The sequence below is a fragment of the Gymnodraco acuticeps genome, unplaced genomic scaffold (assembly GCF_902827175.1).
Source record: "Gymnodraco acuticeps unplaced genomic scaffold, fGymAcu1.1, whole genome shotgun sequence".
NCBI lineage: Eukaryota > Metazoa > Chordata > Actinopteri > Perciformes > Bathydraconidae > Gymnodraco > Gymnodraco acuticeps.
The window spans coordinates 1,570,035-1,596,568 of record NW_022990673.1 but is presented as its reverse complement, the minus strand read 5'-3'; the positions used below and the strand labels follow the sequence as shown (position 1 = coordinate 1,596,568).

Sequence of the window (26,534 nt, the reverse complement as noted above, 5' to 3'; positions counted from 1 at the left end):
TCGGGTCAAATCTGACCGATTTACTACTTTCATCAATCATAACTTTTTTGTTTTACATTCGATTGCATTAAGGCAATCCTTCACAGTAGACATTTGAACATATACAATTGCTGATCACCACTTTTGTTGAATACAATATTTACAGTTTGAAAGGGTGTTAAATGAAATTTCGTGATGATTAATGGTTTTTGTGTTAATGTATTAGCAGTTAAAACCGGACCAGTCAAATTTGACCGCGAACACCAAAGTAAGGGGGGGGGGGGGGGGGGGGGGGGACGAAGGCAATAGGAGGGTTAACTTTATTTCCCTTGATATCTTCACAAACACCATCTGTTGTAAAAAATTAATGAAAGGTTAGCATCATATTAACGCTTTAAATGAAACTGGGGTCTTAGTTTTTTACAAAAAACAAGTTTACATATTGCACTCTGTGTGGACTAATCACAGCGAGGACGTAAACTACATCAAAAAGCACTTATTTGTAAGAATAACAATGAATATGTCCCTGTCATTACACATTGATATGCCATAGAGATGGAAACTTGACACTGCTCTGGTTATGGACATTGGATGAAAAACCAAAACAAACAGCAGAATTACAATCATGCATTGCACTCCCGTAAACATCTCCTGCCACTGTATGCAAATGTTGGGATTTTAATCTTTTCATGACAATTTATATAACACGTATCCTATTATTTACAACTCAAAACATCAGTAAATGTTTGGGTGTGTCTTGAATAATGATGGGCTGCCGTTGTGAATCAGATTAGTCGTGTGAACTGTCTATATATCAGGGAAGGAAATTAACCGGGATGCAAAATTCGACACCACACCGTGAGAAACGCACACCGAACAGCCGTTTGGCTATTGGGGTCATAATCCCGGTTGTGACTCACAAGCGGTGTTTTACCATAGCATATGGGATCCAGAAAGACAGTTACCTATTTCAACTACAATATTGACCAAAAAGCGGACAGTGCGCTTAACGGGGCAGAGTCTCCTGTGCTTCCTCCCGTTACTGAGGTGCCCCGCCCCTCCGCGCACACCACAGGCAGCCGGGCAGCACACCCTCCACACCGAGCGAGCCCAGCCGTCGGTAACGGAGAAGATGGCAGAGAGGCAACAACAGAAACACGAAGGCAGGGTACAAATCGGCCATTACATCCTCGGCAACACGCTCGGAGTGGGAACCTTCGGGAAAGTGAAGAGTTAAGTCGTGCTTTTGTGAATGTGTGCGTTTGTGTGTGAAGTAAACATGAAGTAGTCACCTAGCTTTCCCCCTGAACGGACCGTGTTGAACTTGCTGGTCACTGAGCAGTTAGCGTAGCTCGAAGGTTACCAGCTGTGACAGAAGGGATTTAAAGCGTAAATGTGCTTCGAGAATCCGCCAGCTTGAAAGTCAAATTCTTTCACGAAGCCCCCGCTGTGGCTACTCTTTACAGCTATGGCAGGTGAAATTACCTGTACGTCAGCAGCTAACGGAAGATGCACAGTCATTATCTTATAATAATGTAAGAAGTTTGTGTTGTGGTTTTCTGCCCCGTGTTGCATCAAAACACGGTTTACAGCTTGCCCGAAACCCACCGTGTGAGCATGATGTTGTTAACTGTCACTGACTAGATGTTTATAAACGCTGTAGGTTGTCCGCTATATGATCCCATTGCAAACATGTGTTGGCCTGCTAATGCCCACTAAGTCGAGACAACCTTTTACAGACCTTACGTACTGGAGGGCTATCTATAGGATTTAATTTCACTTTTTGCGTGACCTTGTGAGCTTTAACAAGCATGTTTCTTGTGTGCGTAGTTAAGGGATGTATTAGTTTAGCTGGGGACAACCCTCCTCATGTCTTGGCTACATCATAATCCCCTTATTATATTTGTTTGCAATCTAGCAAGCATCAAAACTATTACAAAAATCCTATCTAAATTGACATCAGTTTAAAACCTATTTACATATTACAAAACACGTTTTTAGTTGCATAGACTACTTAATACTGCCTTCAATCCAAATAATGAAAAAATACACAAGATAGAAATAAAAATGTAAAAACAAACAATGATAAACTGAGAAAAACTAACCCATCAATTGACTGCAATCCAATACATACAAACATCAAGCATGAAAAAACAGCTTAAAAAACAAAGATTTAGTCAGGCCGATAGCTCCAACTCCCTAAACAAGGACTTGGCCAGCAGATAAGGAATAAGAGAGCAAAACATTGTTTGCATAATTGTAATAACAACAGTAATATACTGTCATGTTGAAGCCCACGGTGCTTCAGATAATCCAAATCAAACCTAACATATATCTTTCCTCTCTCTTGTGAGTCCCTATGTGTTTTTTTATCTGCCTGCTGCATCTGCTTCATATCTGTATTCTGTTGTTTTCAGTTGGCGAGCATCAGTTGACGGGTCATAAAGTGGCTGTAAAGATCCTAAACAGACAGAAGCTCCGCAGCCTCGATGTCGTCGGGAAGATTAAAAGAGAGATCCAGAACCTCAAACTGTTCAGACACCCACACATTATCAAGCTGTAAGTGCAGACAGATGACACATCCTGCTCAAAGTGCTGACAGTGACAGAGAGATAACAGATATTTGAAAATAAGGGGCTTATGTAATGTGGCCCTTTTGCTATGTTGTGTTCTCTCTGTTGTGGCATGTTTTGCATGTTCCTGTTTGTTTACTACAGCTGCTTGTGCAGTACTGAGCATGCCCACAGGGCTCCCAGGAGGTAGAACACAGAAATGCCAATACAAAATCAATGCACACACACTTCTGGTTAGCTCAGAAATCCAGAATTGGCTATTATCTCTTCATGACTAAATCCTTGTCCTCTCCCAGATGTCTTGGGCTTTTGTGTTTTTGTTTCTTTGACCTTGTGTTCCCTGTTTCTCTTTCCTTCATTCTCACTGACCTCTTTCTCCTTGTCAGTCCATGTCTTTCTGTCTCTCTCCAAACAATCTGTGTTATTTTTAGGTAAGGGTTAGTCCACTGACACACTGTAAGCTAGTGCAGATATATGAGCTTGAGTGCTGTGGAACACTGTCACAAACATTTACATTCACAAACACACATATATTTTAGGCTCAGAAGCTTGCATGGACACTCGCCTCTTTGTTTGCTATATTGGCCCTTTTTGTTGGAACCAGCATGAAAGGAAACTAATAAGAATAAGTGTCCTAATGTATTACAGACAAAGAGAGAAATTGTGATTTGGTTTGTGCATTTCCGCCCAAGGTGCCGGCTGTGTTATGCTACACTCGTCTAAACAGGAATAAAGCAGATTGTGATGAAGTACAGAATCTCCTGAGAGCAACCACTCATGAGATTGGGCCTGCATTGTATTAAGCCTGACCTTTATGAAATAATGCCTACCCTTAGCAGTCATACATCACAGCGTAGCCTCGCTTTCTCTGCATTTGTTTCTTTATATTTCTTCCTTTTGTGTTTTGAAGCAAATACATTTTCTCTAGACATGATATAATAGCCTATTGACATGTTTATAGTTATATTACATGTAGGGATAGGATGTTAAAGAGGCAGAAGTGTTCATTAACTTACAGTATGTAGATGTCAATACAAGCATATGTTTGTGTTTTAGGTACCAGGTGATAAGTACACCCACAGACTTCTTCATGGTCATGGAGTATGTTTCTGGCGGTGAGCTGTTTGACTACATCTGCAAACATGGACGGGTAAGATATTGCATTTATTAGTTGTTGTGCTCAAGCTGTCTGTATTTGCAGTTTAAATGTTGATTTCTAATAATGTTTCTGTCTGTATGTGTTTTAAAAATGTGTGTAAAGGTTACTATAGGGCCCCCTCAAAATCAGTTGCTACATCTCAATGTGTTTTCCCTTCAATAAATTCAAGTTATCCTCATCGACTAGGTCCCAGGGGACACTGCATTACAGAAATAGTTAGTCCTGTAGTAACAGCTCGAGTTGTATACACAGTAATGGCGTTGGAAAGCAGTGTCTGAGGTGATGTGACCTTTTTTTAACAACACTTACAGGATTTGTTTTATTTGGCAGGTGTTCTAAACAAGTAATACTTGTATCAGTGTTTCATTGAGGGTCATAAACACTGCTAAATGCAACTTTCTTTTGACTATAGAGATATAGTTATTTAGGATAAGTTGTATTAGCATTTTTTTTAGAACTATGAATGTTTTCCTACTCTGCAGAGACAGCTAAATACTGTCTAAATTACAGCTAGCTTACTTTTCCTTTCACTATTCGTGTGACCTTCCAAGTAATATGATTTATAGTTTATGAGTCATGAACACTTGATTGACAACAATTTTATTTTTCTGTCAATACGAATTTTAATATTTACTTCACTCACATTTAACTTTCTTTGAGATTTAAACTTAGAGTAAAGCATGGTATTCCACAATCACACACACATACAGTGGGGCAAAAAAGTATTTAGTCAGCCACCAATTGTGCAAGTTCTCCCACTTAAAAAGATGAGAGAGGCCTATACTGTAATTGTCATCCTAGGTATACCTCAACTATGACAGACACAATGAGAACAACAAATCCAGAAAATCCCATTGTCTGATTTTTAAAGAATTTATTTGCAAATTATGGTGGGAAATAAGTATTTGGTCAATAACAAAAGTTCATCTCAATACTTTGTTATATACCCTGTGTTGGCAATGACAGAGGTCAAATGTTTTCTGTAAATCTTCACAAGGTTTTCACACACTGTTGCTGGTATTTTGGCCCATTCCTCCATGCAGATCTCCTCTAGAGCAGTGATGTTTTGGGGCTATCGCTGGGCAACACGGACTTTCAACTCCCTCCAAAGATTTTCTTTGGGGTTGAGATCTGGAGACTGGCTAGGTCACTCCAGGACCTTGAAATGCTTCTTACGAAGCCACTCCTTCGTTGCCCGGGCGGTGTGTTTGGGATCATTGTCATGCTGAAAGACCCAGCCACGTTTCATCTTCAATGCCCTTGCTGATGGAAGGAGGTTGTCACTCAAAATCTCACGATACATGGCCCCATTCATTCTTTCCTTTACACGAATCAGTCGTCCTGGTCCCTTTGCAGAAAAACAGCCCCAAAGCATGATGTTTCCACCCCCATGTTTCACAGTAGGTATGGTGTTCTTTGGATGCAACTCAGCATTCTTTGTCCTCCAAACACATCTAGTTGAGTTTTTACCAACAAGTTCTATTTTGGTTTCATCTGACCATATGACATTCTCCCAATCCTCTTCTGGATCATCTAAATGCTCTCTAGCAAACTTCAGACGGGCCTGGACATGTACTGGCTTAAGCAGGGGGACACGTCTGGCACTGCAGGATTTGAGTCCCTGGCGGCGTAGTGTGTTACTGATGGTAGCCTTTGTTACTTTGGTCCCAGCTCTCTGCAGGTCATTGACTAGGTCCCCCCGTGTGGTTCTGGGATTTTTGCTCACCGTTCTTGTGATCATTTTGACCCCACGGGGTGAGATCTTGCGTGGAGCCCCAGATCGAGGGAGAGTATCAGTGGTCTTGTATGTCTTCCATTTTCTAATAATTGCTCCCACAGTTGATTTCTTCACACCAAGCTGCTTACCTATTGCAGATGCAGTCTTCCCAGCCTGGTGCAGGTCTACAATTTTGTTTCTGGTGTCCTTTGACAGCTCTTTGGTCTTGGCCATAGTGGAGTTTGGAGTGTGTTTGAGGTTGTGGACAGGTATCTTTTATACTGATAACGAGTTCAAACAGGTGCCATTAATACAGTTAACAAGTGGAGGACAGAGGAGGCTCTTAAAGAAGAAGCTACAGGTCTGTGAGAGCCAGAAATCTCGTTTGTTTGTAGGTGACCAAATACTTATTTTACCGAGGAATTTACCAATTAATTCATTAAAAATCCTACAATGTGATTTCCTGGATTCTTTCCCCCCATTCTGTCTCTCATAGTTGAAGTGTACCTAGGATGAAAATTACAGGCCTCATCTTTTTAAGTGGGAGAACTTGCACAATTGGTGGCTGACTAAATACCTTTTTGCCCCACTGTATAAACAAGCACACGTAAGACATCTACGTAAAGACAATCTCTTCTTGGGACTGTCTTTATTTTTAAAAGAATAATCCTATTTGGACCTGGGCCATGAGCCATAACAACCTCATGACCAGCCCTGAACATGATACATTTGCTCAAAACAACACGTCTTATCCAACGTTCTTACCAAACAATCAGAAAAACACTCACGGTTCGATCATGTGGATTTCATATTGTGTCTTTCAGGTGGAGGACACAGAAGCTCGGCGTCTTTTCCAGCAGATTATCTCAGCTGTGGACTACTGCCACAGACACATGGTGGTCCACAGAGACCTCAAACCTGAGAACGTCCTGCTGGATGCCAGCAAGAACGCCAAGATAGCTGACTTTGGTAGGAACCCTAGAGACTTACAGTTAAAAGGAGAGACAAAAGGATTGGTATAGCAGAATAATTGTTAGGGAATTTAAGAAGAGAGAAAGCACAACAAAATATTTTCATGGGGGAAAAAAGAAACACGAAGAGGCAGAGTTGTGGCAGAGCAATTGGAAAGTTGATTAGAGGCAAGAGAACATTGGTTGCAGTTATATAAGTCATACACTTAATTATACACTCATACAAAAGTGTGAAATCACCATCTTGCACCTGTTAACCTCATAAGTAAATGAACATTTATTTCTCACTGAGCACAGTTTCTCATCGGTTATGGCATGATTTTTCTGGCTGATTTGTTAAGAGACTGTACCCGAGGCAATAAGACCATGAAAGAGAGAAATATTTTCACAAACACACTAAGGCCCATGTGCACAGCAGGGTGTGTGGGCTGCAGAGAGGTCCCCTAGCAACGGCCAGGTCTCATATCATGTCTGGCAGGAAGCCTTGAGGCCCAGTGTCATCTGATAGGGAAGGAATCGTGGGGGCTTACAGCAAGTGTTTTGGCTGAGGGCAACAGACACTGGAGAGCAGGGAGAGGGAGTGTTAAAGGAACCGGGCTAAAAGATAAAGAGAAGGTCAGCACTTCACAGACTGTCTGGTGTTTAGCGTTTGACAGAGGCCCTGGCAGGCAGAGACAGGCTCATCCAATTAGATGAGCTTTGTGCTTAGAGCTCAGAGTCTTGGCGGGTAAATGAGGATAAAGATATCAGCCGTGCCCTCAACGTAAAACTCTGCCCTCCCTGTCAGGGGGCCATGTTCATTTAACCAAAGGATCAATAGCAATAATATGATGATAGAGGATTGTTTCATTAGTCTGTGTTATTGTCAGAGTAAACACTGAAGGGTGTTAATATGCATCTGATATATTTATCCCGCGTTTGGCCAACAGGTCTGTCGAACATGATGTCAGATGGGGAGTTCCTACGGACGAGCTGTGGCTCACCCAACTACGCTGCTCCAGAGGTCATCTCAGGAAGGTGTGTGTGTGTGTGTGTGTGTGTGTGTGTGTCCTAACCCACATGGGATTGAAGAGAGAAAAATGAGAAGACTCACAAACAGAACTCGAACTAATTCATTGGTGTCGTAAAAGCATAAATAAAACCCTTAACAAAATCTTATATTAATATTACTATATAAAATGTTTGTTGATTACCTGTCACGTCTTCTCATGGCTCTGTCAGGCTCTATGCCGGCCCAGAGGTGGACATCTGGAGCTGTGGGGTGATCCTGTACGCCCTGCTGTGCGGCACGCTGCCCTTCGATGATGACCATGTCCCCACGCTGTTCAAGAAGATCAGAGGAGGGGTCTTCTACATGCCAGAGTACCTGACTCGCCCGGTGGCCTCGCTGCTCACACTCATGCTGCAGGTGGACCCTCTGAAGAGAGCCACCATCAAAGACATAAGGTGCTCCCCCCACTCTGTGTGCCGCATTTATCTTCTCTTGATTCCTGCCATGGTCACACAGGTTAAATCATTGTTAAGAGCTGCATTGGCTTTAGTCTCTGCACTCTGCTGAGGATTGATTAACATTTGTCATTCAGCTTTTTTCACCACATTGCCTAGAACCCAGCATTTTCAGTCATCAGATTTTATTTCTCAAAGCAGTGGGAAAATTGAAGTTAACATCAAACAGAAGTGTATTTTCTCTTATCTTAGTGCTTGGCCTATAATGGTAAAGGTCCCCCATCTGAAGTGCGATTACTAGGGATGTAACGATACCAAAAACTCACGGTATGATAATATCGCGATAACAAGTCCACGGTACGGTATTTATCGTGATATTGAATAATAAAGGAAAAAAAAAAGGAAAATGTTTCTTTATTACATAATAAATCTCATTTGTACAGCATTTTAGTAGGATAGCAGTATTTTAAAGTGTCAAAAACAAAGTGACAGTAACAGACTGGAACAAGAAAACCAGTGTTTTTGTACCTATAGTACTACCAAACAAAGTAGGCATTTTCTTTGTGCCACTGCATCTCACAAATAAACATTTAATAATCAGACCCTGCAATAAAATAAATCAAGTTTCACTTTAGTTTTTCAAGTAACTCAACTCAAACTCACTAGTCACTCACTCAGCATCATCAGACAGGTTTTTAGGAATATGAGAATGTCCACATTTCCAGGTATTTATAAGCTGGGATGTTTGGGCATTTACAATATCCCCTGCTCTGGAAAAAACTCTCTCGCTTGGTACTGATGTTGCTGGGACAGCAGTGGTCGCGTTAACCGAATATTTTATTTAACAATGACGGAAAAATCTGAAAGCAGTCTGTCATTTTGACAGATTAGAACAAACTCGGAACAGCGCCAACGTTTCCCCGCAGCGTGGCTCTGGTGTTATGCCGTGTTATGCATGCCCTTCAAAAGGAAATTATATAGTTTCCAAACCATACTTTGCCGTACAGATCAATACATGTCTGGGAGGTTTTGCTTTACGCTGTGTGCGCTCCCGCGAGGTGCATGCACATACGGCATAACACCGCCCCCCCCCGTTGACAGTTCACGAGCATGCTCTCTCTCTCTCTGTTCAGACCCGACCCGGTAATAAGGGATTATGACGGATATTTTACGATCCTGTCTGTCAAAATGACGGACAGCGAAAAAGTCTAACGCCACCTCAGTGGGACGGAGAGATATGCTTTGGCCATGGGTGACAGCAGTGGGTCAAACTGTGCATTGTCTCTCCACCACTTCAAAAACAATACAGTTTTTGCCAAGAAGGTGAGGCTTATTGACAGGGCGAGATATAAATATACTGTTGGTACTTATCAATGTCTCTAGGTGTGTAAATGTAGCCCTGTAAATATGATGTCCTTTTGTGTTCTGTTGTTTTATGTTCATGTTGTAACCTACTTGCTGCCATGTTGGACAGGTCTCTCTTGAAAAAGAGATTGATGATCTCAATGGGACCACCTGGTTAAATAAAGGTTAAAAACAAAAAAAGTGTTTAAAAAAACAATTTCTTTGTAAAAAATTAATTTAAAAAAAAATCGCGGTAGATTTTGTCAGTCTCACGACGGTATTGGGACGTTTATTTACCGCGATATTCGGTATATCGTTACATCCCTAGTGATTACAAAAACAGCCTGATGTGTTTAACAACAGTTTGAGCTCATGAAAGCTTAAATGTCATACTGTGACATTTTGAGATGACATTAGGTTGGGTTTTCTGATAACTGACGGTTATTCTCTCTGTTAGGGAACACGAGTGGTTCAAGCAGGACCTGCCGTGCTACCTGTTCCCCGAGGACCCCTTGTACGATTCGTCAGTGCTGGATGAGGAGGCCGTCAGGGAAGTATGCGAGAAGTTTGAATGCACCGAGACAGAGTTTGTGTCCAGCCTTTACAGCGGGGATCCACAGGTACACAAGACACTTTTTAAAGAAATAAATTGGCCTTTTCTCTGTTTACTAAACTGTGACTGCTTTAGTGAAGCCATATATTTGGTGTCATGATCTTGGCAGTGAAACAATGTGTTATAAGATATTTGACGCTAAAGTTGGGAGTTATTTACTTTACTTTAGCCAACATCAACGTCTGCCTTTGGTTTCAATGAATGATCTCTTTAGTCTTTAAATGACTGTGCTTCCTCCCTGTCTATGCAGGATCATCTGTCCGTAGCTTATCACCTGATAATAGACAACCGTCGCATCATGACCCAGGCCAGCGAGTTCTACCTGGCCTCCAGTCCTCCCCAGGGCTCCTTCATAGAAGAGGGCATGCCACTGCCCCCCGGGGTTAAAGCCCACCCAGAAAGGATGCCTCCCCTCCTGGCCGACAGCCCAAAGGCTCGTTGTTCTCTGGATGCTCTCAACACCACCCGGCCCAAACCCCTAGCAGTGAAGAAGGCCAAGTGGCACCTCGGCATCAGGAGTCAGAGCAGACCCTACGACATCATGGCTGAAGTGTACAGGGCTATGAGAACCCTCAGCTTTGATTGGAAGGTAAGAGGACGTGTCTTACACATAACGTATACATACAGTATTTACAAAGGCGTATATATGAATTACATGGTCTGTTTTATGTTCTGAAGGTGGTGAACCCATATCACCTGCGGGTGCGGAGGAAGAATCCAGTGACAGGAAACTTGGTGAAAATGAGCCTGCAGCTGTACCAGGTGGACAGCAGATCTTACCTCCTCGACTTCAAAAGCATCGATGGTTAGTGACAGACAAAACACCTATCATTTGGAATAATGCATACCTAAATGAAAGAACATTTGCATCATAAAGAATTTTTTCTTCTCTGATAGCAAATGCATTCACAATGTTGCTACACTGCAACTCAATTTGTCTGCCCTAATTTCACGGCTCTAAAATCTGCTTTAGCTGAGTGTTTATGCAGGGTGCACTTCTGGTACTTGTTTAAGCATCAATTTGCACTTACGATGCAGCCTACGCAGGCCACCTCTTTTACAAACGCAAGCACAAAAGGCATCTTTTCATTCGTCATGTATATATGCCGTGCTTTCCTATGCGTTAGATTATTCTACACACATAAACAATTGTAAAAATATTTACCACCAATTATCCTGAGTAGATCGTGACCGTCCTCTACCTCTGCCTTATTCTCATCTTCTCTTTTTAAGATTGAATTTGCCTTGTTTAAAGGGGACCTATCCTGCAAAATGCACTTTTTGATGTCTTTTATACATAAATATGTGTCCCCGTTGCGTCGGGGAACTCCCGCAGCGTCTGAAAATACCCAAATCGTTTAAAAACAGGGGTACAACGAGCGGATACAGATTTGCTGCCGATATGACGTCAAATCATATAAATGTCAAACTTCACAGACATGTTTTGTATAGGTATGGTCCTACAATATATTTTTCCAATATAGCACAATAGGTCCACTTTAAAGGCTAAATTCCAAATTCAATTTAATCATTTTTCTTTAGAGTACTTGAATTTATTTTAACATGAGAGTAATTGGTTGTGATTTATAATTAATCCAGTAATTGCATTATGGATGCACGTTAAACATTTGAATTCAACAGACAAAAAACGTTTCCTATATCATTTTAGAATCGCTATACAAACACATTGACCTCATTACCTCTCTGATCATCTGATTCTCTCATCACCCCAGATGACATCATCGAGGCGGCAGGTAAATCAGGGTCGTCCACTCCCCAGAGGTCGGGCTCCACGGCCGGACTGCACAGACCCAGACTGAGCATCGACTCGGCGACCCCGGCGCTGGACATGCAGCTGCTCAGCTCCTCCCTGCCGGGGTCATTGTTTGGCCCCTCCCCCCTGCTCACCTCACGCCAGGGATCACACACCATGGACTTCTTTGAAATGTGTGCCAGTTTGATCACTACGCTCGCACGCTGAGACCTCCTCACCTCGCTGCCACCTGGGTGTCAGTGGGGATTTAAAGCCAAATGCTGATCTGGGATGTAGGGAGTGTAGAGGTTCGGAGTGACTTCCTCTTTCTGTCTCCTCGCCATCTCAGCTCCAGTGGTACTGGACTGGAAGGGTGAATGGCTGTCACCTCAGATCAAGGAGACATAGAGAGGAAGCCTTTCTCAGAGAGGCAGATAATTAGTTTTCTTTTTTCTTGTTTTGACACAGTCATGGGGTCAGAGTCTTAGAGTTTAAACATCCAGCCACAGCTAATGAAAACTGATCCTGGGAGTGGAGTCTGTGAACTGGTCGGCATAGAGAGAGGCATTAGGGCACAGCTCAGTCGGGTTGCAGTCTGCAAAGGTCAAGTTTAATGTCACTACTCCCACAAACACCTTCAATCTGTTATTAACTGCTGTCATCAGCCCAAAATACACTGATCCTGCTGAGTTTGCCCCAGCCACTGATCAGAGGTCAGTTTTAATATTTGTCTTATATAGTGATCAAGACACTGGTTGATAAACTTTACATTGAATCTGTGTTCTGAGGGAAAGTTAAAACATATAAAATCTTATTTCAGATTTTATATTATATGGTTTGTAAACTGCTTTTGTTCTTCATGTAAAAAATATATTTATAATGCAATCGTATAACGTGGGTGGAAAGGTTGGCCAAGGTATACCAAATAACAGACTTTATACAACATAAAATAGATTATTATTTAGATATCAGATCCATATTTATTTTTGAAAGATTGTTATCTAGGCACTATTATAGTATTTAAGCACAGAATCTACGTAGAGGTTTATCCTGATTTTGAATAGATTGTAGAAGATTAATGAACCTGGAGAGACAGCCGGATAGTCGGGCGATAATACTCTGCATAACACTGATCAGTGTTGAAGCACAGATACACACCATCTCACAGGAGTTTACACAACCACCCCATAATCTGACTATTGTTGTGAAGCAACGGACTGTGCATAGGTATGATATTCTCTGATATTCCAAAGAAAAGACACACACACTCTACACTTAATTTAAGTGAATGAATGCGTTAATGTTGCGTAGTCATGCATGTACAGAATATAACTGAAAAACATGGCAGTCAGTCAGATAAGCAGTGAGCTAAGAAAGAAGCCATGTGCTAGGCTACAATTAATAACAATCAAAAACAAAGTATTCCCCTTAGGCCTTTTAAAAGGAGAAATAATTCCATCAACAATAAGCGCCTAATGTGAGGTCTAGAATAGATTTTCTCTGTGCATATTAATATTTACTTCATAAATTACTACAAAAGTCAATCAATTTTCAAAATGGCTACTAATCATTCTAGAAGTAATAAAGTTAATTAGCCGTGTGTACGAATAGATAATGAGGTGATGATGACAATCGATGAGAAGAAGATGATAAATCCATGTGAGCTGGTGTGTATCTGCTGCAGGACGAGCCACAGAAACCTTTTTCCAGCTGCCTTAAAGAATGCAACACAGTCATTCTGTGCATGTGTTTATGGAGAGTGTGTGCATGAGCCAGTGTGTGTGTAGAGGAGATCAGATGAGTGTGTCACATGACTTTCTTGTTCTTTGTCTGGAGGATCTTTGCAGTGACTTTAAAGTTGGTAGAAAGTCGTGTCAAAATGTGATGTCTGTGTGTTGGGGCTGTCCTCTGTGTGTTCCTACTGTTGAGCTGTCTGTTCGTCTGCACTTTAAAACTCATTTGCAGATTTAGTGTTGTATTGCATCACAGCCTTGTTGTGGATACATAAGCTTTACTGTACCTGTTGTTTCTTGTCCTATGTTTTCAGACTGCATGTTAAGTGAAAGTTGATGCTGCTCAGATAAATCCTCCTGTCCGTCTTTCTCTCGGTTTCTTTCCTTGGTTTTAGAGCAGCGTATTTGTTTTCATAGAGGTGTTGCCTTTCTACTGTTCTCAGTCAAATATGTAGGGGGTTAGTAAGCACTCTACTTAAGACAGGTGTAACACAACTCCAAAATGGCCAATATATAATATATTACACACCCTCGTAATGTGTTATACCTTTTTATCCATCATTATATTCACAGGCTTTGGGGTAGCAGGCAGGGGTTTATTTTTTTCAAGTTAAAAAGGAGATTAACGGGAAAACATTTCAGAAACTTTGGGCACGTTGGAGGTTTACACACATCGCTGACTATTCAACCAGTTAGTGTTTTATAACTTTATTGGACTTAATTTGATGTAGGACGAGTTGGTTACTCTACTTGTTGATTGGAGTGATTATTGTCTGCATCAAACTCAAAATGGAGTCAAATTGCCTTATGAGAGCACTGTGAAGGCTTTTGGTTGAAACAGTGAAAGCCACATTCTTGTTCCTCTGCTAAATCCCTTTATTACATTATCCTGTTTCTACGTCCTGTGTGGTTGCCTTTCCTGTCTGTGGCGTCACATACACTGAATATACTCCGATGTGCTCCCGCTGCCAGACACATGCCACTGCACACAGCTTTTAAACAACAATGGATGTCAAACCTCTATATTAAACTCCAGTGCTGCTGTGTCTAATGACTTCTGTTTAGTGAGCGACTCGGTTCACATCAGGATCACATCTGGCCCATTATGCATCTGATTCTGCATTGGAGAGGTCATGGGTATTTTTCCTGATATAACCAGTATTTACTGTCAGATGCAGCACTGTACATTACAACTGTATGCAACTACCAGTGGCATGTTAGTAGTTAGACTCTAATCTGTGTTTAAAGCTGGGAAACAGACGGGGCCGAATCAAATACTCTTATCTGTGGTGGGTTTTTATGATAAGTAACTTAAATACACCTGTGTATGTTGTACGCGCATGTGTGTGTGTGTGCGCGCACTGGTTATTGGGAAAGAAAATGTATAAGCCTGTGTTTGTCACAGCTTCTCTTCCTGTCTCTGTCTGATTGGGGTTTGGATTTCTCTTGTTACGCACTGCATGAAATTGCTGTTATAATTTGAACTTGAAGAGTATTTATTGAAAAACAATAAAGCAACATATAAAAGGAAAATGTTTTTGTCCTAAATCATCACACCATCACAGAGGATTATATAGGTGTTTTTTCCAGACAAAAATGCACCCTTAGATGTTGACAAACAACATTTTACTCACAAAAATGACCTCAGGTGATCATCACACCACTTTGTCTTTCTATAACACTTGGTATTCATCAGCTTCAGGGAAAGTCGTAGAAGAAAGGCGGTAAGATAAAAGTGACACCTGCTACACATCCGCTCCATAAAAATTAAAGAAAGAAAATAAAGTGTATGGATTGTGCTTCCCTCCAGAATGTGCAACTGTGAACAATACATAGCAACTGGTCTTTGTTTTAGATTTCCCTCCATGGTTATTGGTGCCATTAAAGATAATTATACATAATATCTTTAAAGCTCAGCATTTAAATACTATGACATGAGTTACATATGCACTTCTATAATCCATAATGATATTTAACAACACTAACAGGGGTACATAGAAGTAGAAAAGATACTCATGTACAAAAAAACAACAATAATACAAAAACACATGGAAGAACTGACTAGCCCAGTATTAAGTAAAAAAAGAACTATGTAAGTTTATATATGTAATTTATTCATTTGTATGTCTACAAGCTATACTTCCATTTACTCCTTTGCTACCAACACTGTAAACTGGTAACAAGTGTATTGGACACTAACTAACTAGATTATCCTGAGGAATAACCTGACTAGTGATTTCTCGGAATGTGAATGAAAATGAGAAGTAAACTAATCTGCCTGTTCTCACTGCCTATGTCTGCTGTCACACTGTTTTCTTAAACTGGTCTGAGAATAATCTACATTTTCCATCGTCTTCCCCTTATTTAGGTTATTTGCACATGACGTGTGAACATTTTCGAACGCATGAGGTGTGTTTGAAAAATGTTGTACTTCTTTTTCCTGGGATCAGCAGCTCATAATGGTCCAATTTTTCAAAGTCATACAGAGCCACCAGGTCCCTCTGCTTTCACACGGAGAGCTTACAAAACAGTTTGAGGAGACGGTGTATCGCTTGTTGAGAAATCTCCTTATCTCGATGCTCTTCATCATCATACTGATCCATAAATGCCGTCACCAGGTAAACGAGGTCACAGTCAGGAAGATGAAGACACTGTCACAGTATTGGGTGACTGACACGGGTCACAGTGTGCACAATAACAGTATGGACACATGTTTGTTTTTGTTTTTCCTCTGCCTGGCTGCTCTTTGTCCTGCTGTTACAAACAGAAAAACAATGTGTCAGTAAGTGAAGTGCACAGTGATGTCATGTAGTGACGAGAGAGTACAGGCGATTTATTCTTACCTTGTTTACAGTATGAGAATTACTCCACTGTCAGATCAGCATACATGTCAGGAGGAGGTAAAATGATCATGTCAGGATGATCAAAATCTAATGTAGTAACTTCAGGCCTGTAAGAAAAACACATTTTTAATTATTCAACATGCCCAAACACAACCCAGAAACTTACAGTTCAGTATGAGGTGCTGCAATGTGGGTTATTGTGCCAGCAGGAAAAAAGGAGGGTAACATCAGTATGACTATGAATATAACTCCTTGTAAAAAGTCCAGTACATGGAATCAACTCATTATCCTACCAGACACAAGATAACTACTGTCAACAAAACAACAAACAAAGAATGTCATGCTCAGCAGAATAATACAAAGGGCAAAAAGGAAGGAAACTTTTCTGTCTACAGGTTGCACAACCTTAGCTTTGTCCTTTGTGCACGAGTGTGTGTGTGTGTGTGTGTGTGTGTGTGTGTGTGTGTGTGTGTGTGTGTGTGTGTGTGTGTGTGTGTGTGTGTGTGTGTGTGTGTGTGTGTGTGTGTTTTATAACTCTACTTACAGGGAATCTTCTTCCTCCTCCACTAGCACAGGACCTGTGATGGAAACACATTCAGTCAAATCTAATGCTTTTTAAATGGTATAGATGGATAAACTGATTTTTATTTAAAAAACCAATACTATAGGTATTCACAATAAACTTTATAAAATGAAATTATCATGTTGGACATTATTATACAAACACATAGTCATTTTACTTTATAATGTTTCTATATTTAACAATCAGGGATGTTCAGACATCACTTACTTGTCTCTGATTCAATGCTGCTGTAAAAAATAAGGAAAAGCAACAATTAAAACACAGTTTGTGTGTGTGTGTGTGTGTGTGTGTGTGTGTGTGTGTGGTGTGTGTGTGTGTGTGTGTGTGTGTGTGTGTGTGTGTGTGTGTGTGTGTGTGTGTGTGTGTGTGTGTGTTTGTGTGTGTGCGCGTGTGCGTACAGCGGATGTGCAGTTCGTGCTTCATGCCTACCTTGGAGCAGGTTCGGCAGGTTTTGGTGCATGGAAAAATGTGGCCAATTTCTGAAGTGCTTCATGTCTTGCTCTAATGAAAAATGAATAATAAAAGAGTCAAATACTATTCTATATACAATGAAGTATATATGTGTAAGAGAGAATCAGGTAAACTCACTTGTCATGTGTGCCCTCTCCGCTGATGTCACTTTGACTGTGTTGGTGGTTTATGCTTAGATCTCTGTTTCCTAATAAAATGAAAAAGACAAATACAGGCGAGAACTTTACAACACAGACCTATTGCATTAATTATATCATAAGCACACAGGTACTGAAGACACTAAACCTTGGAGTCATTGTAACACACTTGAATTACTAATATCTTCCTGTGAACTCAAACAACCTGCTCCTCTGCTAATGAGACTTCTGTGAGTCTTTCAATGATGATTAGTACAGAAGGGAGTGGGATTCCAGTAGCTTGACAAAAAGTCCTGATGACATGACATCGCTTCTCTATTGTATCTGCACACTTATATCAAGATAGGAGATACAACAAGTGTCGACACCAGATTTTAGCTTGCCCCCCCCCCAAATGCAGACACTCACTATGACTTGCACGTGCACGGTTGTGGCATGACCACCAAAACAGAAAGATATGGACACAAGATGTGTGCAACTGTATTTAGTTTCCTATCCATTTGATAATGATTTAAATGGGGGGGGGACCACCTCCTCTAGGGGGGTCCGGGGGCATGCACCCCCGGATTTTTTAATATTGAAGTTAAAAGCATCAATCTGGTGCATATGAGAGCAACATTAAGAGATCTATGGATACATCTCTCAACACCCATATGAAACAGAACTGTAAGCAGATTTTCTTTTTCTTCATGGATATTTTACAAATCACTCCCCTTTCAAACTGTATTGTTGTTTATTAATAACAACTTTTTTGTACTGTCATATACTATTTTATACCTGTTTTTCACCTATTCTCTTATTTTTTTTATAACTATAATGATCATATAAAGGTGTGCCTTTACCTCACTGAGCTGAGGTTATCAGAGCCGCTCAGTCTTTCAGGAGAGAGCTCTCTAAAGCTCTCCCCCCCCGCGGCCGCTTACGATGTAAATTCCAATGTTAATAAAAGCACACAGAAGCTGTGTACGTTTTTTGGGAGTTTGATGTATTTAAAATGAACACAAATACAAAATTAAAACCTATAATTGCACACTAAAACCATTATTTCAAAAAAAGAACAATTCCACATAAACCGGCTGGGGCAGTTCAACTTGATTTTGGGGGGGGGGGGTGTGTGCCATAGTTTATGGGCGCTGTACGCAATATAGGCGTAGTTCTGTTAGTATAAGATAATAAGATGTACTTTGTTGATCCAAAATCGGGAATTTTTATTTTTTTATTTATAACTTTTTTAATTGTTGGCGCCCCCTATGGGTTGATGCGCCCTTAGCATTCTCCTATACTGCCTATGCCGAGGGCCGGCCCTGGTCGACACCATATGAGAAACACAAGTGTCACACTGTGTGGTACATAACACAACCAGTCACACATTGCCTTACATCATCACTAATTGTTAAGTATAAACAGTAAGCTAGGAACACAATGTGTTGAAGAAAGTCCTGTTTTAAATGTCTTACCCATATCTGGCATTGAGAGTGTCCTGTTGTGGCCCCTGCAGAGGAAACAGATTGACAAGACAAGGCATTGATAATAAGAAACTGAACGTGTAGCCAGCGATGACTTATCAGAGATCAGTGTCAATGGTGCTGATAGGTCTCTATCTCAAGATGTAATATCAATCAAAAGCATAATGTAGATCTATCCTGACTTACATTGGAGTCAGTGGATCTGCGGTATCAGGAGGAGGGGAGGTGGGTTCTTCTTCGTCACCGGTCCACTCCTCACTGTCATCTGTGACTGCACACAACATCAACATCAGACTGATGCAGAATAAGATCAACACAGTTTTCATGAATAAGAACAGCAAGATACTTACAGCTCTCCGCTGACAATGGATAGTGGTTTGAGGCCCTGAGAAAAAGAGAGAAATACAGCTATAAATAATCTTCCAACAGTGTGAGGAAGAATGATTGAGGGAGTGTGCCCTCCTACCTGGTCCCCGAGCTGGTAACCTCCTCCTCTGAGACCACAATGTTGTTGTTGTTGCCCCTGCGAGAGATGGCCGCCTTCTTTCCGAGCTCCAGCATCTCTTTGATGTCCAGCTCCACATGATCCACGGCAACATATCCGTCTGTAACAAACACACACAGGGTCAGTGCCGTGATACACAATCAAGGAATGTGATTGTTTGTTTGTTGATCATTTCTGTGTGTGCATTTTCATTTGATCAATATAAATCAGGGGTGTCAAACTCAAATACACAGTGGGTCAAAATAAAAAAATCTGTACTAGTCAAGGGCCGGACTGGTTCAATGTTTATTGCAGAACTTATTGAAATTAACTTATTGCACATATTAAACCTGGAACTAACAAAGCTTAAATTATTGCCTATAAAAACAACATTAAACATTAAATAATCAGTCACATTCATTTCTTATGCCTCTATCTGCAGCTTTTCCGGAGTCATTTCTTATGATTACATTTTTCCACAGGCCAACAACAGCTTCAAAAAATCAATTTCCCTCAAAGAAAACACCAAACATGCCCTGTTGTCACAAGAACAAAAGTGCAGAAGGAAACATCCATTAAACTCAGTGTGCTGCTCTGTGATGCTAGCTCAGATACTTGGCATCTCATCTTGGATGCTAGTTCATCAATGTTTGGGCTCAGACTCTGAGCTGAAGAAACCCTCAGGATTGAGTGAAGGTGTGCGTGCAATATACCGGCGGGCCAGATCTAATAGTAATTAAAAATGATCCTGCGGGCCGAAATTAAATCCACCAAGGGCCTGATTTGGCCCCCGGGCCTTGAGTTTGACACATGTGACCCAAATCGACAGAATTAGCTGTGCTTGGTTTGTTTTAAATCATTTTCATTCGATTTTAATTATGTAGCATATAGCCCCGGAGCATTGAATCTAATTTTCTACATGGGCCTGCCTAGTGTAATCTATTGGTTTAATCCCACAATTACAGTATTTCAAGTTTTCAGTGCGAACACTTTTGTAAAGTTATTATGTTATTCTCTGACTTTCCATTAATCCATTTGTTCCTCCTTTTACCCTTTAGCTGAACAAAATGCTGATGATAACACATGGCTTTAATTAAAAACTCACAGTTGTTGCTGCTGTCCCTGGCCAGCCATTTCCCTTTGGGACAGTTGGTTGTACTGATGATGCTGATGATGTCCCCGCTGTTGGCGGACAGATCATTTTTACGTCCCTTGGTCGCCACGGTTACAGTTGCTTCGTAGATGGCGTCCTCCTGTCCTGTGATCTAACAAATACAGCGGCAGGTTAACACCTCACATATATGTGTATATGCAAACAAACTACAGAGACTTTCTACAGAGAATGTAAACAAAATCAAACTTTTTAATGGATCTTTTTCACAGCAGATATATTGACATGATCCAGAAGGAAAAGCACAGGTGTAATTATTATTATTAACATGAACGGTTTCCCACTTAGAGGGACTGACTTAATGGTGCACTGAGCCATAGTTAATGTTTCCAATTCCACCTGTGCTTTTCCTGTTATCACAAGTCAAAGTGTTTGCAGTAAAAAATAAAGGGTTTGAATTTAAACCTGCAATAACTGTTTTTTTTGTTCAATATTTGCTCTTATTTTAACTTTGTTTTCATAGGCAAATATCTGGTCCATTAGCTGCTCAATGATCCACTATGTAACTATAGTAACATTCAAGAACGAGTTGGATAGTTTCTCTCTGTACTGCTAGTTCTAACTCAAATGTATCCATTTGTCTTTGTCTGGTCAGAACCATTTGTTTCAAAGCTTTCGAACGTATGCAGGACCCACTAGATCCTGAAGAAAGTTATTGTGTGAATATGGTAACAGTACATTGCATAATAAAGAACAGACTATATATTGTCTGTCGTAAAAAAACAATGAAACAATGTTTAGACATTCCATTTGAGCCTGCTCATGGTGCTCAGCACGGCTCTTCCACCAGGAGGAATGAATCCCGACAGGTTTGTATGCCAAGACACATACCCCACCCTCCCCCACCGCTCGTACACCTGCCATACCTCCCTGCTCCGTCAAAACAACAGCACTCACTTTGAATTTCTTCTTCATCTCATTCTCCTTCTTTTCCTTTTCTTTCTGCTCTTTCTTTTCCTTTTCTTGTTTCTCCTTTAGCTCCTTCTTCTCCTTCTCCAGTCGCTGCTTTTCTTTCTTTTTCAGCTCTTTCTCATCCGGCCCTTCAGCTTTCTTTTCGTTCCTGCAGAGGAGAGAATGAGTTATATCAGTGTGTTTGAAAGGGACTCCTTGCAGGATATTTAAATGGCAGAGGAGATTATGAGGGAAACAAAGGCAGATCGAATTCTTATTTCTAACATCGTCTGGGGGGAAATCGAGATGGAAAATGAACTGGGTCAAAAAAGCATATGGCCTTACCTGCCGAACCTGCCCGTCTTGATTTTCTCTACATTCTGTAAACAACAACAAAGAGTTAAGGCTTTATTTAACTTGCATTGAATCTCCAACAGCATGACTTATCTCACGTCTTTTTTATTTTAAAAGTGACTTCAGACGGAGGCAAGCAAATTCTCACAAAAGCTACTTACTATTTCTTGTTGAGCCTCAGCATATGGATCTGTGATAAATAAAGAGGTTCATAATTCTTTAAGTCAACTTTGATAACAAGCAATGAGCTGGTCTATTTTTAAGATAAAATCACACTTCTTTTTGGTATTTATTTAAGAAATGTTGGTATAGTGTTGGTATTTGTCATTTAAATGAATGGATGAATGCTAATACTCCATCTTTAGAATAGGAGGATTTAGTTACAGTAAATGTCACACTTCATGCATGCAGGCATCATATAGCAAAACATATGAACTTTCAGTCTATGTTTATTTGATAAAGGGAATTATATGTCGTATCAAAGTTATATGACCGATGCAATTATATCTGGTGTTCCAAATATCTTATTACTAATATGATAACTGAAAAGACTGCTCACTCTTTGGGGGTCCTTTGCGTTTCTTTCCACCGTCACTCTTTGCTTTATTTTTGCCCGAAGACGTAGTGATGTCCTCGTAGACATTTTCTGTGCTCTCATACACATCGTTGTGACCTTCAGCAGAAATCCTGAAAAGAGAAAGGATGACATCTAAGTTCTCAGAGACAAACAAGTATTTTGAAACAGAGAGCACGGGGTCACTCATGTGTCTTACCCTGGAGCTTCCTGAAGGACTGGGAAGGAAAATCCTGATAGTCGATCATCTGGATGATCGTCTACAAACGTTGGAGATGCATGCACCTCAGCTTCAGGTGGAGTCGCCCCGTTACTGTAAAACTCCGGCAAGTTCTGTTGATCTGGAGTCTCTGGACCGGTGTAATCCCCATCCCCCCACTCTGGCACCTGCAGCTCTGGAGGATAAGCATCTGAGGTCACATCATCAAACTCTGGGATGTCTGTGGGGTCAGCCTCGGAGAATTCAGGAGGAGCAGGGATCTCTGTAGATAAGATGATATAATCAACTTGTTAGGCGTGGTGTATGAGTTTGATTTCACAATGTAAGGGTAACAATGCTGACCATTACCTTCCAGAGGAGGAGGAGGGATGAATTCCCTCAGGTTGACAGAGGGAGGTCTGTGGGGTTTCTCTGGAGCAACTCCCAGAGACTCGGGGTCTGGGAGGAGCCGTTTGGGGGGAGGAGGGGGAACCACCAATAGCTCTGGGACAGGGTCCGACCCCTCCTCAGTGATACCTTCCAATGCTGGAGAGGCTTGCCCTGCAAAGAACATGACCCCATGTTAATACATGATCACGATTATTAATGTACCATGTATGACTCATTTGTCAGAAATTTCTGGGTTTCCCAAAGTATTGTATTAAAATGGTATCTGCATTTCAGGATCAGCATTTAAAAACAATGAATTGAAAGGGTGAAATATTTCAGCTGAAAGGCAAGAGAAAGTGGAGTAACTTATGTTGTTGTTAGGAGAAAAAACCAGTTAAACACTTCACAGAAGTCATTGAACTAGGCCAGAGCAGAGCTAATGAAAAAACACATAGCAGACCTTAAAAATCTCTGTGTAACTTTACCTTTTAAGAAACATAATTTATTTTAAACACATTTCTTTAAATCCAAAGAACTTAGTATGGCACTAGTCCTAGAAAGGTGCAATTGTATTTAATTTAACCATTTCTTCTCATTATAATGCAACATTTTCCTTAAAATGTTATCACTTTGTATTACAAATAGGTGTTTTGATAATAAAAAGGCAATCATTTAGACTCAAAAAGCTTTTTCCACTGAGAGTTAGCATAGATATACAAGTGTATTACTTTACTATAAGTGACAACAGATAGGGAAATAGTTAACAGCATGAGATTTTTTTAATTGATACATGCAGCGACATGCACAATGAATACGCTCTGTGTTAATGAAGCCACTGTGAACACAGCAGCAGACTCCTCATTATGCACTGCCAGTTCAACTCTGTCACAATGATGGACTCCTGACATCGCTCCTCCTCACCTTCATAGCTGACATACCTGTGTGCTCTGCCCTGCCTGCTGCTCAGTTGTCACTGACGCAATGGAGGAATGTTCTTTCTGTGTGTGTGTGTGTGTGTGTGTGTGTGTGTGTGTGTTTGAATTTTGAAAGTTACTTCTCCAAAGGTATCCTAAAGCATAAATCATACTATACATACCAGCTTTTCTGTATAGCTGAGACACTACACTAAGTAAAGATGTCATGTAGTTGACAGTACTCCCTGATGATTAGATATGCTTCTGTGTCATTCATTTACAGTTTAAAACTCAAAGAAACACTCCATAAGAAAATAATACAAAGAGGAAAACAACTCTACAGTAAATTGTGTAGACTTACTGTGGTCCAAGCTGTTGAGCTTTCCCTCATAATCAATGGGTGGTATATCTGGGAGGGAAATGGTGGGACTTGGTGGACGCTCTTCAGAAGGTGTGGTGATGGAGTAGGATGTGGTGGGGTTCGTCGGTTGGCTAGAATCAGATGTACACATTAGAAAACCACTAAATAGCATGAATCAGCTGAACAGTTGGTCATACCCTCCATCACTTGAACAATGTTTCAAAAGTTGTTTTAATTATGTTTCGGCACAGAGAAAGTTGTTTTGTTTACCCAATCTTCTTGCGTGCCTTCTCCAGCGCATTGAAGATCCTCTGGTCAACCGGAGACATCTTTCTCGCTGGGCTCATATCCTCCGCCCTGGAGAGGGCAGAGAGGGCCGAGATGGGTCGCTCAGCTTTGGGAGACGACGGAATGGATGGAGGGTCTGTTCCAGGAGGAGGAGGAGGCGGCGTCTCCACTGCAGATATATTTACAGCCTCTACACAAGCCTCAGCAGCAATCTCAGGCTCAGGAAGGGATGGAGGAGGAGTGGGGGCCACTGGAGAAGGAATAGAGATGGCAAGACTGGGTGGGGGGGTTGGGGAATCGCTGGGTGGATTGGGAATGACTTCATTCTGACTAGCAGTCCTGGAAATGTGCACTGCAGGAGTCTCCATCTCAAGAGGAGTTTCAATCTCCAAGGTTGGCACTTGGAGATCTGGGATATCAGGAACAAAGGTAGGAGGGGGGGTCAATTCGGGAGAGGCAGGGATAGTGGAGGGCGGGGTTATTTCCATTACAGCAGCTGAGTCCGGTAAGATGGGGATGTTTGGTAGAAGGGCCCTTGGGGCAGAAATATCAGGTGCTACAACACCATAGTCAACATGTACTGGGATAAGTGGCGCTGGTCCAGTAATGCCTAAGGTGGGAGAGTCTAAGATCTGATCTTCAGGGACCTCCGCTGAATTTCTTTTTGTTGACTTCATGAAATCCAGGATGCCCCTCTTCTTTGACACTGTGCCTGTAGGTGGGGGTGCGGCTGGCACCAGCTCAGCCGTTTTCCCCTTAGATGCTCCAGGGAGCTGCGGGAGCTTCTTCACTTTCTTCGGTTTCAGATCCTCTGAAATCTCTTCAAGCTTCTCTTTGCTTCCTTTCATTGTCTTGTCTTTCGCTTTTTTCAGCTTCACTTCAGTCTTGTCTTTGCCCTTAGAGATGAGAGGCGTTTTGCTCTGCTTCTTATCCTCTTTGAAGACCACTTTGGGGGCATTAACTGTTTTCCCATCGAGGGTCTGGTTGATGGAGGTCAGAAGGGAGGGGCGTGCTCCTGCAGGGAGGAAGTGAGAGGGACTCGTGGGAGGGGGGACACTTTTAGGTTTGTCTGGGAGGGCAGGTCTGCTCTTCAGTTGCTTCAGAATAAGTTCTTCCTCCTGAAACATGGCCATCAGGCCCTTAAAGTCCAGCGTGTCCTCCTGGGGAAAGGACCAAACAATGTAAAGCTGATGTACAATACTACGCTCAGGCAAATACAGAAAGTATATGTTTACTTGTTATCACAAAAAATATGTCACTTGTTATGAAAGATAGTGTGGTGCTTAGCTAAGATGAAGATTGAAATCATGGCCATGTTTTACCCTTCACATAACAATGATTGCTTCTTTTGTTTTACTCATTAGCATATCTACAAGTATTTCCGACCTGATAGTGATCTGCCTGTATGGGGGTTTCAACAAACACATAGGAGGCCCGTATTTATATAATAAATAGCTGCCAGACAATTAGTCTGCTGTACTAACACTAACTCAGTCAAAGCTTATATATGTCATTATGACAGGAAGAAAGATTACACATATTTACACAATATAAGTTATAATAGTATTGCAAATAGTATCATTATGATAACATAAAGCAAAGTTAAACACACTTTGCGTAATGTTTGATATTAAAGGGCCACATACCTGATCCATTGTTTCTAAATGTCCACCGAAACGTCACAATTCTTTCTTAGTCGAGTAAGTTAACTCCAGTGAGTTCCTTCATCAGCTTCTCATTATATGCGCAAAGAAATCACACAGTTAACCGTTTTAACGCTTTATAAATCCTGTGCCAACTCAGTGCGTCTCTGCTCCGTGCTGATCGAGACTGGTGTGCGTCCCTTGCGCACAGGAGATGGTTTCGGGGCAGGAATGAGGTTGAGTAGGAATACTGACACTCATCTTCACAAAACAGCCCGTCTCGTCAAACGGGTCTTAGCCCCGGTTGAGCATTTAGAGCAGCGCAGTGACTCTCAATAGCTAGGATTGTTGTTTTTTATCCTTCAGGAATGTTGCATGGCTGGCACGGTGTTACGCGCAAATGTGAGTCACTGTCATGAAACCTCGCACCTGGAGTTGTTTTCTTAAAACTGTTAAATATCCACTGTGATTTTGCCA

The 26,534-nt window shown here is 41.3% G+C and overlaps 2 protein-coding genes across 5 annotated transcripts; one reads left to right on the top strand and one right to left on the bottom strand.

Moving 5' to 3' along the window:
• The first annotated feature begins 761 nt into the window (after positions 1-761).
• Positions 762-14,821, top strand: prkaa2 (protein kinase, AMP-activated, alpha 2 catalytic subunit). Its single transcript, XM_034229795.1, has 10 exons — positions 762-1,211; positions 2,397-2,538; positions 3,609-3,702; positions 6,253-6,397; positions 7,329-7,416; positions 7,621-7,845; positions 9,647-9,809; positions 10,053-10,391; positions 10,481-10,607; positions 11,536-14,821. Exons 1-10 carry the CDS (start codon positions 1,112-1,114, stop codon positions 11,781-11,783), a joined length of 1,671 nt encoding a protein of 556 aa, XP_034085686.1. The 5' UTR covers positions 762-1,111; the 3' UTR covers positions 11,784-14,821.
• LOC117555088 (FYN-binding protein 1) lies at positions 14,767-26,330 on the bottom strand. Of its 4 annotated transcripts, none has more exons than XM_034229791.1 (20): positions 26,061-26,330; positions 24,397-25,574; positions 24,127-24,257; positions 22,831-23,022; positions 22,462-22,744; positions 22,248-22,375; positions 21,850-21,878; positions 21,680-21,714; positions 21,341-21,503; positions 20,378-20,537; positions 19,255-19,393; positions 19,139-19,173; positions 18,975-19,059; positions 18,780-18,814; positions 17,303-17,372; positions 17,144-17,215; positions 16,922-16,941; positions 16,676-16,709; positions 16,132-16,238; positions 14,767-16,042 (listed from the first exon to the last, which is right to left on the bottom strand). In XM_034229791.1, exons 1-19 carry the CDS (start codon positions 26,067-26,069, stop codon positions 16,151-16,153), a joined length of 2,886 nt encoding a protein of 961 aa, XP_034085682.1. In that variant the 5' UTR covers positions 26,070-26,330; the 3' UTR covers positions 14,767-16,042; positions 16,132-16,150. The 4 variants fall into 4 exon arrangements, with proteins under 4 accessions (XP_034085682.1, XP_034085683.1, XP_034085684.1 ...); XM_034229792.1 differs by having other exon boundaries at positions 14,767-16,039; XM_034229793.1 differs by having other exon boundaries at positions 16,922-16,938.
• Positions 26,331-26,534: the final 204 nt, after the last annotated feature.